The sequence below is a fragment of the Echiichthys vipera genome (genome assembly GCF_963691815.1).
Source record: "Echiichthys vipera genome assembly, chromosome: 15".
NCBI lineage: Eukaryota > Metazoa > Chordata > Actinopteri > Perciformes > Trachinidae > Echiichthys > Echiichthys vipera.
In genome coordinates, this window is record NC_139840.1 from 16185918 (window position 1) to 16203865 (window position 17948).

Consider the following 17948-nt stretch of genomic DNA (forward strand, 5'->3'; position numbering starts at 1 on the left):
ATCTCAACCTGAGAATGTCTGCGGTCGCCAATAGTAGTGGTATGTATGTGTTGTAGTGAAGCTGTGTGTGTATGTGTTGGAGCTGTCCTAACGAGATCCCAGAAGAACACCTCATTTGCGGTTAAGGGAGTGAGATCACACCACGCATTTCCTCTCATTCACACCGGCTTAGCCAGCACTGTCCCAGTGTTGAAGAGCACCACTGGGGGATACCAAACTGAGGCATCAATTACCTGGATCTCACTACATCAGTCAAGGGAGAATTGCAGCTAAATTGAATAACACTTTCCCAATCGCATGTTGGCATATGTGCTTTTGCGCACATGAAAACACACTCACACACACACACTCACACTCACGTAAAAACAATCAGTGATCCATCCCAGTGCCACCCTCTCTTGACAGGGTACACTAACCACTGCTCAGAGACTTCCTCTCAGTGAGAAGTAGAAGTGCGTCATATGATTGACTTACTCACACTTCCATATGACTGTTAAACAGTCTTATATGGGCAGACAATTCAGGCTTAGTGCCTTTCCCGAGCCCCATGGCGCAGGCGATAATTTGACTTTTATTGAAATTCAGCTCCAGTGGGTTCAAGGTGGTTGAAGGTCGCACTTTTACTGCCACAGATGAGATTGAGAGAAAACACAGCATCAAACCCTCAAGGCCCTCTCTCTCTCTGCATCCTTCTTGTCTGTTTCTCTCTCTCTGCCAATTGGGGAATTATTCAGGATGCATAAGTCAGTTCTGTGGTGCATCCAAACATGGTTAACAACGGCGTTTAATGAGATTGAGATTGAATAAAGCTAGCTGTTTGCCTTTACCCCTTGAAAACAGCCTTTTTTATTACTTTCCAACAGTACATTGCCTTACTAGCAGTGCCAGAGGTTAGTAAGTATTTAGTTATTCTATTGGGGACTAAAGGGCAGACTGTATTCATGCTTTATTTTTAGAGGAAGCTTGTCATTTTGCTCTAATAAATCCATCCAAAGTTTTGAGTCAGACTCTGAGGGTGTTCCCCTGGAGGTGATAGAAGGTACAGCTGGATTCTGCTGTGCTCTGTGGGTGTTTATAGCATGTATTTTTGTGCACACACACATGAGACATTCTTTTAGCCCTTTATGCATTTCATTTTTCTGCTGTTAGCGTGATGTTCATGTCCATGTTAGGGCAAGTCAGTTTTGTTCCTGTGTTTTACTGTTCATCAATATTGCAAATGGCACACAAGAGAACTCTTTGTACACTCAGGCAGCAGGACAGAAATGGGGTCAGATGGTTTTCTAAGAAATTATGTGACTCTTGTGTTCAGCTAAGGTAAGATCCATTTCTGGAATAGATAACGCAGGGCGCTGCCACATGATGCTCTCTTCATCCCAGTGTCTCTCCGGTTACTCCTTCCATATCCTCCTCAGTATCTCTCCTCATATGAACTGGAAACCTTCTTCCTCTCCCTCTATCTCGATCCTGTCCTTCTCCCTGCTTTCTCTTTTTTCATTATTCCTCGGTCTTTCTCGGTTTCTCTCTGCCCTCCATACTGACTCCGTATATTACCGGATGGTTATCTTGGTTCAAGTGTGTGACAGAAAAGGACTGTCAGTTCTATCTATTTCTTGCCCTCCCAACCTCCAGCTGCTATAAAATGCAACCAGGCGACTCAAACTGAGATGCCATCTGAGACACTGCGCACATATTTGACAACAACTTTATAGATTCCTTTGTTTCGCTCTATTTGTGCTAAATTTTCGGATTCTTTACCCCTCACACGCCAATGTGCTTGCACACACACGCAGAACTGTACTAATGAAAATCTGTACTGTCTTAATTAAAGTGATGGATTGCAGTGGGAGTTAATTGTGTAACATAATTTTGTTCACTCAGCACTATTTCCTGTTTTTTCTTGAAAAACAAAGATGCTTTAACTCACCCCATGTAGCCTATTAGCATTTACTGCAAAATGTCAACCTCACACTATCCCAGTGCGACCTGACATGGTTCTTTTCCATCACTCTTGTGTCTCTAGCCAGCATAAGTGATGATAGGGCCAAGTCATTGCTAAGTTCTAACTTGAATATGTAACGTTTAGAAATGTCAATGCCATAGTGGATAGACATTCATTGTAAAGCCATTCTCCTTTAGGGAAGAGATGAAATTACATTGCCATGTTTTTCCTCCATGCTAGCTCTCCAACATAAACAAGTTTGGTACTCATTTTCATATCCTCCATTTTAGAAGTAGGGGAGTGTTTTTTGGCGCCGTTGTGCTGTAAAGCGATACTGCTAGGGCCCTCATGGCTCACATCAGCCATTCTGCACCTTTAATATGGGGCATTGATCAAGGAATTCTTTTAGTGGTGTCATTAAAGTGATCAAATTTCTGCTTTTAATGTTTTTATTGGAAAGAAAGGGGAGCAGGAGGAGCAGGAGCTGCAAAAAGAACACATGATAGTGGGTGGGTGTGGCTGAGAAATCCAGAATCCAGCCAAAGCCTTGTTCCTCAGCCAGTGAACCGTTAGGGAGTAGACTCCCTCTCTCTGAATGCTGTTTTGTAAGGTGAGGAGCCTGATAAGAGTTGTAATTACCTCATTTTACTGCAGCAAATTGCCAGGTTTCTTACAAGCAGACAGGCTGGCTGAGGTAATATCAGCAGTAATGAGTATTGTGATGGTTGTGGGAGGCTAGCGCTGCCTCCATTTGGATTATTGCTTGGTCACTGCTGGTCTGCTGCTACAGCAAATCTTAGAAGATCCAGGGCTCATTACTGTGAGGTATAAACGGTCTAATATTGAGTTTCTCTGCACTATGTGTTTGGCAGCACGATGATTGTGTTTGTAAGCATTAACCTTGCATAGATAATAACGAGACATGTGAAATACACACTTTCTCAAGTGTTGGCACTTTTGCATTGAAAAAGAAATGTTATTGTATCCAGAACAGATATATTAGATGTATTATGTTAAGCTTAAATCCCATCCCTTCCGGATCATCTACAACAACTAAAATCCACCATCTTCCACCCTCTGTTTTTCTTTTAATGTGATCTTCTTTCGTTCTAGTGTTGTTTAGCGTGCTTCCTGTTTGATTGTCTATTTTTTTCGTGTGTAAAGCTGCTTTGAGTACTGAGAAAAGCACTATATAAAATTGATCTATTATTATTGTTGTTATTATTCAAAATAATAATAATAATAATAATAATAATACTTTCTGAAATGATTACTGAGGTAACGGGGGGGGGGGTTGTAGGGGGCAAAAGCTTTTGATTTGGTCTCTGTGATAATCCATTAAATGACTGTCTACTAAAGCAACTGTAGATTTCCCAAAGCGGTGTCATCACTGACAGACTCCCTCCAAATATCTACATGAGGGGTGATCATATTTCTGCTGTGTGCGTCAGAAGCAAAGTGGGGAAAAAAAAGAGTTGAAATGGCATATCCTTTGTCAGATTGCTGAACACTGTGTTTCACCAGATTAAGTTGTTGTAATTTAACCTTTGAATGGAAATGTTAATACCCCTAATATGGCCTAAAAAAATGATACATATGTCATGAAATACAGTATGTTGCTCGGCTTATATATTTCTGTGTCTAGAATAAACTCTACAGCCCCCCTATTAACCACTACCCGTGGTTGCTCCTTTACACTTTATTTTGTGTAGGAGAGGAATAGGATTCATTGGAAGTCTTTTACACTTACGCTAAAAGTTATTAGGTCGTTTCTTTTAATTGACCCATAGGATGGGACTAATTCTTAGTTAGACTCTTCCCATCTGTCTCTGGTAATTGTTAGACTATAGAAGAGCATTGGTTTCCTCTCTTTTGCGTCCAGTCAGCTAGAAAATGACTTGCAATTTGCAAGTATTAAAGGAAGAGATAGGACATTTGTGTGTGTGTTTGTGTGTGTGCAGTCCTTTGATTAGAAGATTTAGTTTATAATAAGCACAGGTCAATGGGTCCCATCAGAGACCTGTATAAGGCGAGAAGATCCTCAGCTCACTCTTGCCTCGCAGACCAATGTTTTTAACTGTAGATAGTGTGTGTGAGGTTTTTGGGTGTGTCCCTTCTCCTTCTTAACCTATATAGAGTTCATGCAGGAAGAGAAATCAACCCCCCCGAGCGTGTCATTAACTGGAGGCAGAGAGAAAGACAGATAGGAGGATGAAATGAAGTGAGAAGACAAAAAAGGCCGGAGAGGAGTGAAGAAGATGAAAGACAGTGGTAAATGGATAGTGAAGAAACATGCGAGAAAAGAGGAGGGGAAAGGATGCGTTGGGATTAAGGGGAGATGGGAGAGAGGGCAAGGGAGAAGTGGGGTAGATGCGTGGGAGAGGAAAAAAGGGAGGAGAAGAAGTTGAAGGTAAAGAGAGAGAGAGCGAGAAGGGTGGTGAGGTTATGATGAATTAAAGATGACACTCTCCAGCAGCCTGGTTTCTAAAGATCACTCTGTCTGCTAATGTAATGTTAATGAATGCAAATGATGTGCCTAACCTCTCTCCCCTGACCAGGAGGGAGAGAGCGAGAGCGAGAAAACGAAGGGAAAGGAAAAGGAGGGAGAGATGTGTGTGTGTGTGGGGGGGTTATGTACAAACATGCTACTTCTGTCTCAGACCTGTAGTTGAATGAATGAGTGACCACAGAGACATGATTAGATGAGTGAGAGTGTTGTCATCTGCCTCTGGGTGTGCATTAACGGTGTACCTGTCTGTGATCGTCAACCCTACCTCAGGGGGGGCTCTTGTGTTTTCCTGCTTCCCTTCCACAGCAACTCTATTACAAACCGGTTATAATGGGGAAAGAGAGTGTGGCTTCTCACCGTGTGCTGCAAGGTTTAATCTTAAATTTGATGTAATATGGCAGACCAGATGTGTAAGGCCAAGAGAATGTCACCTTGCTGTGATGATAGGGTAATTCCATCAGGTTCTGCAGATACTGCGTGTATATTAATTTCCTATCTTGCGAGGTACTCTTCCCAACATCTGTTGCTGATCTCACTTTGGCTTCTAGTCCCCTTCTCTATATCTCCTCTTACCTCTCCTGGCTTTCTCTGTTGTCCCCCATACTGACCTGGTTTTCTTTCATGCTGAAAATGACATTTTCACTCAGCCAGAGCGAGTGTTTGCGAGCCCACGATGCTGTTAATGCAGTGTGTGTGCGATTTATGATGTGAGGCTCTTCATTTATTTTGTCTTTGGTTCACCGATGCGGGACTTGTGTATCCCATCACTCCCCGCTAATGTCTCAGAGGATGGCAGATTACTTTCTGTTCAATTTTCAAATTAGCCAAATTGTCATTGCTTTCTTCAGAGAGACGTAGAAGTAACATATTTCCTTTTGATGTATTTCTGGTGATTGTTCTGTATCTTCTATTTAAAGCAAAAACCCTTCTGTATGAGTGACGCAGCTTTAGTGTGGCACAGATTAGAAAAGTCTCACATCAATGGTCGCAAGGATTGTCTTCTCTGTGGAACACAGTGACTCAATCAAAGACATCACCCCTTTCATATTCTTTCTACCCTGAAGCAGTGCTTTGCCATAAACCCAGTCACCGTTTTCAAATCAGCTCAGTGCTCTTGACGTTGGACTTGATCGGTGTGATTTTCCAGGGTGCAGTGAGTGAATACTGTCTGTCTATGTGACAAACCTTACACGCGATTTGTTCAAAAAATACTTCACTCCAGTCAAAAATGTTCCTTTTCCTTATTCATGAATCCCTTGAGTGGACTGCTGATTAGTTTGGGAGACGCAGCAGCCTGTACTCTTGTTTGTTTGTCACTTTGTTTTCAGCCCCAAGTATTAAGATGCCAGGCTCAGCGGGCTACCGTGGGGCTTCATCATTGTTAAGTGCTCATTTCGATCCCGCTGATTTCTCCTCTTGGTTTTTCATCTCTTGTCTTTTCCTCTTTCTATCCCCTCCGATATCTCCATCTCCTCACATCTTGATTCAATTCCTGAGAAAAGATAAACCTCTCTTAAATAATGTCATTCAAGGCCCTCAGATCTTATTTCAGTTTGTTGCTACAATCACAAAGAGAAGGCCCGGCATCTGGACATGATTGTCTCATTGAATAACAAAGTGTACCAGCATCCTAGAACAGGAGGACATAGTGGAGAGGGAGGAGGGGGTCGGGGTGGGGGTAGGGGTGGCGGGGGTTTCAAGGATAGAATGGAAAAGATGTGTCTGCCATTTTGACTAAGGAGCCTGAGAGCTTTAGAGAGGCGCCTCAGCACATGTTCTATCGACCAGCAGCCATACAATCATACCGACATGGCCACAAAAGGGGCAATTACATAGACATTTTGCCATTCTGATTTGCAAACTGTAGAATGTATAGTCATACATTAAGGCTCAAAGAGGGTGGAAAGATTGGCCAATACTTACCTGCCGCTCTTTCTTCTCCGAATTATCTTTCTGTAGATGTTCTTTGGCCCAAGTGCGAGCAATATGCAATCATGCGTGTCCATGTGATGTATCATGCGACTGCTTGCTGACGTGTAATTGTGTGAAGGGGGCTGCCTTATTGATCTGTAGCACAAGGCACTATCAATGTTTAATGCAGTCTCTCTCGCTCTTTCATTTCTCTCCCTCGCTCTCTCTACCCCTCTGCTCTGTATCTGTGGAAACAGCCTACCATTTGGTATTGATCTACCACTTGCTGGTAATGAGAAGGAGCTGTGCTTTCTGGCATTTGAAACTCTAGGCCCTTGGTTGAGCCTAGGTTTTGGCTTGGCTTGCGACTTCTGGGTTTTGACTAGTGTGCTGGCTGTGTATCAACTTGAGCGAGCAGTACACAATGAGCAAACTTAGTTCGTTGTACGTTTAAGAGTAACTAATATACTCTGATGAAGTCACAATACATCCCCCTGGCCTTGCAGCTCTTTGAATCCATTTAAGGAAAGCTACCCTGACACCTACAAGCTATTGTTTTCCAATAGATTTATGACACAGTCAACATTAAGCTCTCTATGTTAATAATTTTCCTGCAGACGGAACTGCTATTGAACCTGGCTGTGTTTAATTTATTGGAGCTTGCAGGTGGAGCTGACATAGCAGAATATGATTGCAGGAGAAAACACTCTTGGGCTACCCTCCAAACACGAGGGACCACATCTAGCTGTTGTCTCTACTTGTCTTCCAAATGACTTGGTAACAACTAAGAGAGAGAGAGTGTAATGGAGTGTGTGGTCAGATATGACTGTGATGAGAATCAGGGAGCCATGGAAAGGGAGGACTAATTGTTTTTACGAGGGTTTTATGGTCTAAGCTGAGGAGTATCCAGCGTTAAACTACTGGAACCCACATACAGTGACAGGAGATGAATCAGAGGATATAAGTGTCCCAAGTGCTGAAAATGCGAATTTTAAGTTATCATTTTGAAATCGACACTATATACACAGATTTTCCTATATAAAATGGTATAAAGGTATTTTTTCTTTTAAAAAAAAAAAATATATATATATATATTTATTTATATATGTCTTGTTATTTTAAAAGAGCTGGATTTTCAAAAATTAATGTGGGTTACTCATTGTAAAGAGAAACTCTTCAAATCCACTTAGAATTTAATGGATGAATGGTCCACATAACAGCTAATTTAAAACTCACACACATACACGTACACAAGGGACATTTTCCAACTCCCTAGAGCCAGTGGACAGGTGTGTGAGCCATAGCATTAAAGCGGTAGGAGCCAGACCCCATGGCTAATAACCACTTTGCATCCTCCATTTACTCATCTGCTGCTCTGATATTCTGCTAATGGTAGACATTTGGTCACATGACACAGCTCATCCAGCTCTCCCATGGGCCTTTGACCTTTTTTTTTGGTCTCCTACCCTCACCATCTTGTGTCTCCTTTTGTAAGGAAATGGAAAATGGCCTACCGAGTGCCTGTGTGATTTGACTAAAGCTTCTATGATTTCCCATGAGAAAGGGTTGGCAGTCCCCACAACGCTGGCTGGCGCTGAGGGCTGTTTCATGCTCCCATCTCCCCAGCTGACAGCAAGAAGTACAGGCAGGCAGGCTGGAGCTGGCTGTGGAAACTAGACAAGGCAAGGCTGATCTTAGGGAAATTGAAATACTCTGATGGAAGCAGGGTGTGAACAAGGCTGTCACTGTAGGTGTACACAGAAAATTGCTCTCTGAGTTGGCTGGTGAATGTATGTGCTAGTGTGTGTGCAACACGTGGGGGGCCTAATGTGTATCTGTGTGAGTGCTTGTGTGTGTAGCTGAATTACCTAGGCTAATTTGTTTCATGTCTGAGGACAGTTTCTCCCAGTAAGTGAAGATTAAGAATGAAAGGCCTCTTTCCTTCCTACCGACGGCTTGTCACTCATCGTCTGCATACTTGTTTTTTTTTTTTTTTTACCGAGACCACTTGAACTGCAGATGACGGGTGCCGAGTGCTTCATCATTTGGAATGATTTCTCAATCATGGCAAGTTCAGTCAAATTCCAAAAATGCAACAGCTGCAGGTGTATGTTTCCTCTGGAGGGGTAGGTAAAGGGAGGGTGCTGAGGGCTGGAACTTCTTGTTGAACGAGGACAGTCTCTGCTTGTCTTTGCATTCAGTCAGAGTGAGAGTCCTCCCTTATCAACAACACTTTTGGGCATCGCTAGTCAACCGTTGGCAGTGATATTGGAAGATCTCCAAGACAAAGACAGATTTCCGTCATAAAATCCCAACCTGCTTATCTACTACCGATCATCATCCAGACATATCATTCATTCCTTTGTCTTCATTTTTTTTAAAACTATGGCCACAGCCAACACAGTTGAAGGCATGTTGTGACAGGTGAAAAAATGGGAAATATGCCTGTTCACTATCAATAAGATGGAGGGTTTAGGACAGATAATAAACTGTCTGTTACTGGGAAAATTAATCAAAAACAGTGCTGACAAACTTCTTGGGTGAGCTGCCAGACTTATTTGTCTATGATGTGTCACTGAGGATTAGCAAGAGGCAATCTGTGTCTTATATTTCATAGATATGGGAACAGATAGGACACCTTGTGTAATACAAGTCCAAAGTGAGATAGATAAATTCAAATATCCTCTAAACTGTTCCCCCATGACAAATCTTCTTTTTTCTGAGGTTATAACTTTTTACTTTTTTATCATTATTGTTTGCAACCAGTGCACTGTATAGCACTTTAAGGTGCATCTTGAGAGTGCCAATGCTCAGAAAATCGCAGAGAAACACAAGACATCCTTATCATTAAAGTTCTACATGCTTCGGAAATGTATGTATGTCGTAACTGGGGTTAGAGAAGAACTGACACAAAAGAGGACTTGGGACCTCTGCCAAACTAGATTTTAGGGCATAAAACTGCCATGGCCTCGCCTGGATGGCTCCATCTGCATTTGTGAAGCTGCTCTCTTTGGGTTACCAGCGTGACAAAGTTAAGCACTCGCACAGCCACATGCAAACCCATGCAGTGTTTCTCATGTGCACACAGACAAATAAAAATATCCACTCATTTGTCCACATATCTTGCAAATCCATGCATGCACACGAACAGAGACATGATGCACATACTGTAGTTCCATGCTCACACAGAGAGAACACAGTACAAAGCTTAGCATTAAACAACATGACAGTGGTTCTCAGACATTCCTTCCAGCAAAAATGCTAAAGCTTTGTTTCCATGTCTCTTGTCTTAACGGAAGTCTAGCAGAGATGGATGAAATGCTGTGAATGATTCATGTCCTCTCTGTTCATCAATGATAGTGTCAAGTGATCGCTGGGGCTTGAATGCAGTTCAATTCTGTGGAATGATACTCAAAAAATAGCTTTTCCGAAGCTAACCACTGTCCTCTCTCTCTTCCTCTTTTTCTTTTTTTTCCGCTGCAGAGACCGTGATGGACACTCGAGTGGCCACAGCTGAACTGGGCTGGACAGCATATCCTAATTCTGGGGTGAGTCGGTCATTGCCAACACAAATGCATGCTGGGTAAAAGTTTATGGTTTCAGAAGTTTATGTTCAAACCCTTTCTGTTGGGAGAAAGATTCTGTACGTGACATGGAACAGAGCACATACAGAATAGCCAGACAGATCAATAGACAAGAGGGCTGGCAGGATGGGAGAATAGACTTAAGCAGTGCCCAATGTCACTCCTATTATGACTATTATTTTCTCTCTGTCCCAGCTCATAATGACTTAATGACATAATGGGTACACGTAAGCCTCAGAACACAGTACCTAAGTCCCTGTAAATTGAGGCTGGGGGATACCATATACATAATGATACTGTAATGATACATTTATGCAGGGAAGTGGAGATATTAGGATGAAACGGGGGAGGAGGAGCTAAGAGGACGGAAATGCTCAGGGCTTTTTCAGATTTTAGGGGAATTATTTTCAACTTTGTGGTAGTTTCGTGTACATGAAAGGAGTAGAAATGGAAGAAAGTGCCAAGTCATCAGAATGTAAATTGCGTTCTATTTTCTGAAAGAATCACAGTATTAGAAGTATGATTGCCCTAATACACCGATGGACTTAAATATAATTTAAAGGCTTTGTTCCTTGTGCTGTAATTCAATAATTTGATGAAAAGCTCCGTAGACCAACACTGATAGCATGAATTTGGCAGGAGCCATCCAGGACAGACAATGACTGTTTCCAGCATTTTCTGGGTCTTTGGTTCTTTATGAGGCATTCTACACATGTGTAAAGGGAGCTTTTATTGCTCTTTATCAGAGCTTTGGTTCTGGCAGTCCACTTTTTTGTCTCTCCAAAAGGACTACTAACTAAAACAACCTAGACCCTCCAGGTTGTAAATTGCAATGCTCTTGAAGGCAGCACAGTGGTGTGGTGGTTAGCACTGTCGCCTCACAGCAAGAGGGTTCCTGGTTCAAGTCCTGGCTGGGGCCCTTCTGTGTGGAGTTTGCATGTTCTCCCGATCTCCGGCTTCCTCCCACAGTCAAAGACATACACGTGTTAGGTTAATTGATGACTCTAAATTGCCCGTAGGTGTGAATGTGAGTGTGGGTGGTTGTCTGTCGCTATGTGCCCTGTGATTGACTGGCGTCCTGTCCAAGGATGTCAGCTGGGATCAGGGCCAGCCCCCCCGGCGACCCCGATAGGGACAAGTGGTTGAAGATGGATGGATGGACAATGCTCTTGACTGTCCTCACAAACAAAACAAAATTATGTTTTTTTGATTCAAAGGATCAGTTTGATAATCACTGACACATCATCAGTGTGCAAACCATCCCATGGCTTGCTGAGGCCTCAAAAAGCATGGCTCTGCCAGCATGTAGGCCTACTTGCTTTATATGAGCACATCTGATAAATCATAAACAGTAAATGACCACATGAGAAGTGTGATGGGCTGCAATACAGCCAACTAAGGGAGGGCACAATATACTCTGCAGAGTGATGTACTACTTTTTGATAGTTTATTGGCACAAATAAGGCAGGGATAGTTCAAATATCAAAACAGCCTATAAACACATAAATATATGGAAAATAAAACACAGTGCACTCTAAGATGCCTACAAGGCCTTGAGTCCTCATCCACAACAATTAGCTACCTTATCGCTAATAGATGAGCACAATAATTGCAACATCAGTCATATATAATAACTGCCTATTTTACACATGATCCACAATGATGAAGATACAAAAAACAAAAGTAGCATATTGTCAATATTTTAGAGACCCACCCAGAAATATGTTTTCAGGGGAGTACATAAGAACAGCCAAGCCCCCCTGGCTCCCCATGTAGTTTGTACCCTGCATATAATGCAATGGATATAAACGTTTTTTTTGTTTAGTTTTTTTTTCATGAATCAGTCTCACACTGTCACATCTTTTTCCTCCTGTGAAGAGGAAAGACATACTGTGTAGAGACATCAACAGTGCTATTTCCATCGAAGCCTGTTCAGTTCAGCAAGCCTTCAGGCACACAGAGCCTCTTATCTGTGTTGAGCATAGTTTTTAAGCTACTCCTGGTGTAAAGGTTCAGGCAGCAAGAGACCTGCTAGGAAGAATACACTCATACTGCTCACAGGAAGGACTTACCGTGCTACACGGCTGACTTGACCTTGCTGGTGTGTGAACGGTGCAACGTGATTTTTTCTGTTTTTCTGTTGAGTGAGAGTTAAACATCTAATCATGTCAAACCTGGTCAATATCTAATCATTTTCAAATATTTGTGTACCATGCAGTTGATTAGGAAACCAAGTATCCAATAAAAAAAACAGATATATTTGGCATATATATTCCATATGAGTGTACCCTATCTCATAGAATGAACATATTTTTATCAGGTACAAGTCATAGCCAAAGCATCACATATTTCAATAGGAATATACCTGTATATTTCTTTGTATAGGTAGTGGCTAAGTGGTCAATTTGCTGCGCTTTGTGAACTTGATAATTGCCTCTCTAACATACACAACAAAAGAAAAGGCAAGCACACACACACACACACACATAGACACACACACACACAGACACACACACACACACACACACACACACACACACACACACACAAACACACACACACACACAAACACACACTTACTGTCGTCCCAGTGCTATTCGATACATCTCATTAATTTTCTCTAGTAACTTCTCCTTCAGGAGTTCATAAGAAGTGTGTATGTGTGTCTGAGTGTGTGTCTGTCTGATCTAAAGGGTTAATTTTGAAGGATTACAGAAGCAGTGTCATTAGTTCCAGTGATGTAAACACGAGGACATATCAGGGTTGAACATGTGAATGTATAATAGAGTAGCAGCATGCAAAGACACATTTGTTATGTTAGCATCTTCTATAAAGAAGAAGTGCTCAGAAGGAAAAATAATTACAATATTCCTTCATGGTGTACATTCTCGCCCCAGATTTTTTTCTATATGCATTTCAGTTGTATATATTCCTTTTTTCAGTCTTTGGACATTTTCATCCATGTCTCTTTTTCCTTGTTTCTGTCTTACCTCCATCCTTATGAGTCAGTCCTCTCTCTTACGCACACTGGGCCTCATTTATCAATCTTGCGTGAAAACGGGCGCAGATCTGAGCGCAGAATTGGTCGTATGACAGGACCCACGTGTGATTTATGAAACATTTGTATCGGACCAATCTCAGCGTATGAATGAGTGGGCCTTGATAAATGCAGCGGCTGAATTCGATCGTCATTAACATGTTACGGCCTTAAATATTCCTGGTTCGATGGCCTCGCCCACTGCGGTCAAACAACTTTTCCGACACAGAGATCGGCATCCTGACATCCGACATGGAGCAAAATAAAGATGTGCTTTTTGTCAGTCTTAAGAGTGGAATTAAAGGGGCCCATAATAGCGAACACAAAACAACACCTTTTTGTATGTTCTGTGGAAATATACAGCTGCCATAATTACAAAATGAATTAAATGGATCTCTTGAGCAAGTTGAATGTATTTGACTTAGCGTTTCCTAAATATAATCCCAGTTTTTCTTGCAATTAATAGGTTCAAATGTGTGTGCTTTAAATTGGGTTACCTGTATATAAACTACTCATTTAGGTGGAAACAACAGCCTTCTGGTCCAGAATATCACCTATAATGCCAGGGGGTGCATTTCACAGCAGGGGTGCTGAATACGGCACAACACCGGCGCTCTTGCGCTGTAGCGGGGTTTGCCAGCGGGGTTATTAGGTATTCCGTTAGAGGATAACCTTTGTCACCGAGCTGTTTTGAAATATAAAAGAATCGCGTGTGCCCCCCCAGGCCAGGTTTTGTTGTGCTGCACCGCAAATACACAGGCTCAAATTTGCGTACACGGTCTCAGACCTGACGTGAGATTTGATGGTAGCTCCCGCTCACGTCCAAATTGATAAATGCCGAAGTTTGCCAGGAAATGGTCGTACACACGTTTTTCTGCCGTACGTTCGTTTGATAAATGAGGGCCACTGTCTTTCTCTCAAACACATACACTATGATGAATAAAATATGGAGTCCCAGAAAGGCAAATTCCCCCTGACCTTGCCCTTTTGGTGATGTTACAGAGCAGACATTAAAGACAGTGATGCACACACGCACACGCACACACACACGCACACGCACACGCACACGCACACGCACACGCACACACACACACACACACTGGCCTCGCTGATGTAGATTTACTTGCACTTATAACTACTGCGATTATTTTCAGCTTTTAACAGTAACTTGGTTTCTGAAAACATCTTCTTATTGATGTACCTGTGATGTTTAACTGTTAATAACGTATGGGGGATTTTTAGATGTGTCTAAGCTGATAGAAATGGTAAAACAATTCTTTCTTGAATGATTTGAATAAAAGGGGAGTGAGAACAGAAATGCTTTAATTTGAGAAGGGACTGATGAGACAAGGGAAGCAAGGGGTGAGGGAGAGAGGAAGGGGCCGAGAGTGAGGGTTGAGAGGAGCTGGGACAAGAAATGTAGAAGTGATGTCTGAGGAGCTGAAAAGGATTGTAGTATAAGAAAAGGGGGAGATTAGTAGAAACTAGAGCGAGATAGGGTAAGAGATCAATTGTGTGTAAATGCAGGCTGGTCGCAAGAATATTTTTTTTTTGGCATTATGTGTTTCTGCGCTTAGTGAGGAGGTTAGGGTGGCTGGTTGGTTCATACACACAGTGGACTTTCACCTTGGAGACTGGGGTTGGTGCCTGTCCCATGTGAAAGTGAAACTTTTACATAACAGACACAACTATGATCCCCCCCCCAAAAAAGCTAACTCGTAACCATGATGCCCAAACCTAAAAAGTGTTAATAGTTATTGTTTGAATTCACAGTGTATTTAAAACTTCGAACGTTGGGCACCAAAAAATGTCGGTATGTGATGATTAGGTGATGGATTCAGCGGTGCAGAAAGGCTGAGATTCAATATATCTGTGCCAATGCCAGCGTTTTTTTCTGGTGGCTGCTGGATTGGTGAACGGGACTAAAAAAAGAAAAAGCAGCCCTCTAAACTGCAACATTCAGCTGTGAGTGTGCGTGTGGAAGAGAGCTTGGGTTAACTCGTGACTTTGGGAGGTCACAGACAGGCTTTAAGGTGACAGCCTTAGGGAAGGAGGGGTGTTGGGGGGGGGGGGTTAAGGGGTCAGTGAGGTGGCGGTGGCTACACTGACAGAGGCTGTGGGTGCTGTCAAGCATGTTAAAACAGGGCAGGTTGGTGTGGTTATAAGCAGCTTGGGGAGGAGAGGGATAAAGAGTGGGCCAAGTGAGCAGAGAGAGAGGTGTGGAGGATAAATGCTGGGGGACACAGCGGAGAGGAAAAATGTGTGGGGAGGGAGAGGGATGCATGAAGATAAGGAGGATATTTTGAAGAAATCCCTCTGCCCTTTGGTTGTAGCTGGTGCTTAAAAAGGGAGGGAGACGGAATGGATCCTACCCTGACATATTTGTTTGTATTTACACTCCCTTGCATTTCCACGTGTGGTCAGGGATTTTTTCTGAGTGAGTGCCTGAGTGTGCTGTTGCATATCTGCATCTGCATATGTGAGAGTGCACAAGAGCAGGTGCTGCTGGAGAGCCTTTTTAGGGTGTGCCCAGTCTGTGCTTTAAGCAAAGCTCCTGTGGGCCTTAACTGGACAGGTGTCAGCATACACTCAGCGATTCCTAAAGAGCATAGATAGATCCACAGCAGCCATCTCACCATCTGCTGACCAGACTCAATATACCTCAATTATTCATATCCCGACAGACAGACAGGCAGTGGCTCAAGGAGAAAGAGGCTGCTTCAACGTAGATAATAAGAGTCAGAGAGAAATGGATGAGAAGTGAGAGAGAAAGAGGGATGGAGGGGAACTCTGAACCTGCAGAGCTCAAGTTGAAATGGAATGAGAGGAAAAAACGTGTCATGCTGGCTGCACTTCAGCAACCAAGTGCCTTTATTAAACGTACACACAAGCACACACACACACACACACATAAACACACAAACACAAACCGCACATGTGTATAAGAATTTAGCCAGATATGAGCACATGCACAGATGCACACATTCATGCACATCCTTATAATCCTTAAGGAGTGAGTTTTTGATAAAATTGACATTAAATGTATGTGCCCATCCGTGCAAACACACACAGGTAGACCTGTTTGATATCGCCTCCATGATTATTTAGTGAGTATTAGGTGTGTAGTCAGACAGCTGAATTTGCTCTGAGCTGAGACACAGACATCTCTGCTCAGCATGACGGCCACAATCGTAAGACAACGAATCTCGATGGCTTTTTGTCTGTGTGTTCGTGTCTTTGTCATTTTGTCTTGTGTTTCTTGTAGAACCACTCCCATATCGCATTTTTAGCTCTAAAGCGTTCTTTTAATGTTTAATTTACATCTCAAATAATTCACAAGGGAGACACGACCAAAACAAAGGAATTAGCATACATAGTTACAGACAGTATGTGTGCATCACAAACAGAATATAGTTACAAGCTAAATAAGGCTGGTTTTAAATTGTGCCCCAACTTTTCCTGACGTTATTTCTTTTTCCTTCTTTTTCTCCATTTTTTATTTGCCTCTTTGAAATGAAATAACATGTGGCTACCTCAATTATTGATTCCTTCCTGTGAATTTCCCCTCTATATTTCACATGTAAGAATTCTCTTGGATGTATTAGGAGCCAAGGACATTTTTTTTGTCAAAGAATAAATAAAAGAACAAAGTGATAGAAGTAGGGCAAAAAAAGAAAGGAGAAATTAGTCCATTCTCAATTTGGTATGAATTTGGAGGAGTGAGATGGAGTGGCTGGAGGCTGACTTTTGTGTGTGGGAGTGATTGTGCTTCTACCCCAGTACCTGCTAGTTCAGCAGTCCTACAGAGCTAGCAGAAATAGCAGTAAATCCTCCCATTCTTCTCCTCCGTTTCTCTACCCACACTGACTGTTTTCGTGTCTTTTTTTCCCTGCTTTTCTTTACTCCGGGTTGTCTGCCTCAAAGCTCAAACTCCCTTTTTGCAGATCTTTACCTAACCAACACCTTCGCTCCCTCACTCAGTCTTTGTGTCTGAAGGATAAGGCTGTCAGGTGGTATGCTTTGCAGGATTTTTATACACACACACACATGCACACATAGACAAGCAGGGGCCCCTTTGTGCCCCAGAGCCTTGATACCTTGCCATTCTTCTGTCCCCTGCTGACATGTTCTTTGTGGTTTGTCCCTAAATGGCCTTGCCTTGGGCCATAGGGGGCCAGGGAACCTGAGCGACAGCTTTTACTCTTTCACTCCTTCTCTGCATTTCTTTCACTCCCTTTAGTATTTCCCCCAGGATTTTTTCCAGCATCGGTGCTGAAGTGTGTGAATTTTATTTTATGCCACAGGAAGCTATTTAGCCAATCCACTGACATGAAAAGGGCTTTAGACACATTTGCACACAGTTGTATGTATATAATTATGTCATATAAAATGCTTCAGGACGTCTTGCCTTTCTTCTTCTTCTCTCCTGTCTTTCTAGCGTAGGTCACTGAAATGGGGAGCGTCTGATCTGATGATAATTTTAGGAATAAAAGCCTTAATTGTATCCATGATTTTTTCTCAAAACTTTAAAACAAGCCAAATTGGGTAAATTAAGACATTTTTGAGAAGTAATCTTAGACCTTTATAAAATGTATTGATGTCCGTATTGTTGGTAAAATTCTATACAAAAGCTGCCTTGTTCCTCGTCGTCTCCGCGTTTTCATCACTGCCATTTGCACTATCAAACAACCAAAAACAGACCGCTAAACACTGTCTGCAGGTGTTTAATCGATAACCCTTGCTCCTCCCCGACTCTAGCTGTTTAAAGTAGAGAGATAGTGAGTTTATTGTGTTTTGGGAGAATTTTATATAGCAGCGACGATAATCATTCAGCAGCGCCACTTTGAATGCGTATAAGGGAACTGCCTTATCACTTCATACTTTTTGCCTCCTTCATTGGCGAATATCTAACTCTCTTGCCCTTCTTCTTCCACTTTTAGTTTTTTCATTTGCTTCTCTTTATAT

The 17948-nt window shown here is 42.4% G+C and overlaps 1 protein-coding gene across 1 annotated transcript in view; it reads left to right on the top strand.

The window, feature by feature from the left end:
* The window catches only part of LOC310957681 (ephrin type-B receptor 1-B), a 154129-nt gene that overhangs the window by 38511 nt on the left and 97670 nt on the right, over nt 1-17948 (top strand). Inside the window, exon 2 of the mRNA XM_083928366.1 lies at nt 9846-9910. Coding sequence (XP_083784492.1) covers nt 9846-9910 — 65 coding nt within the window. The remainder of the gene's footprint in view (nt 1-9845; nt 9911-17948) is intronic.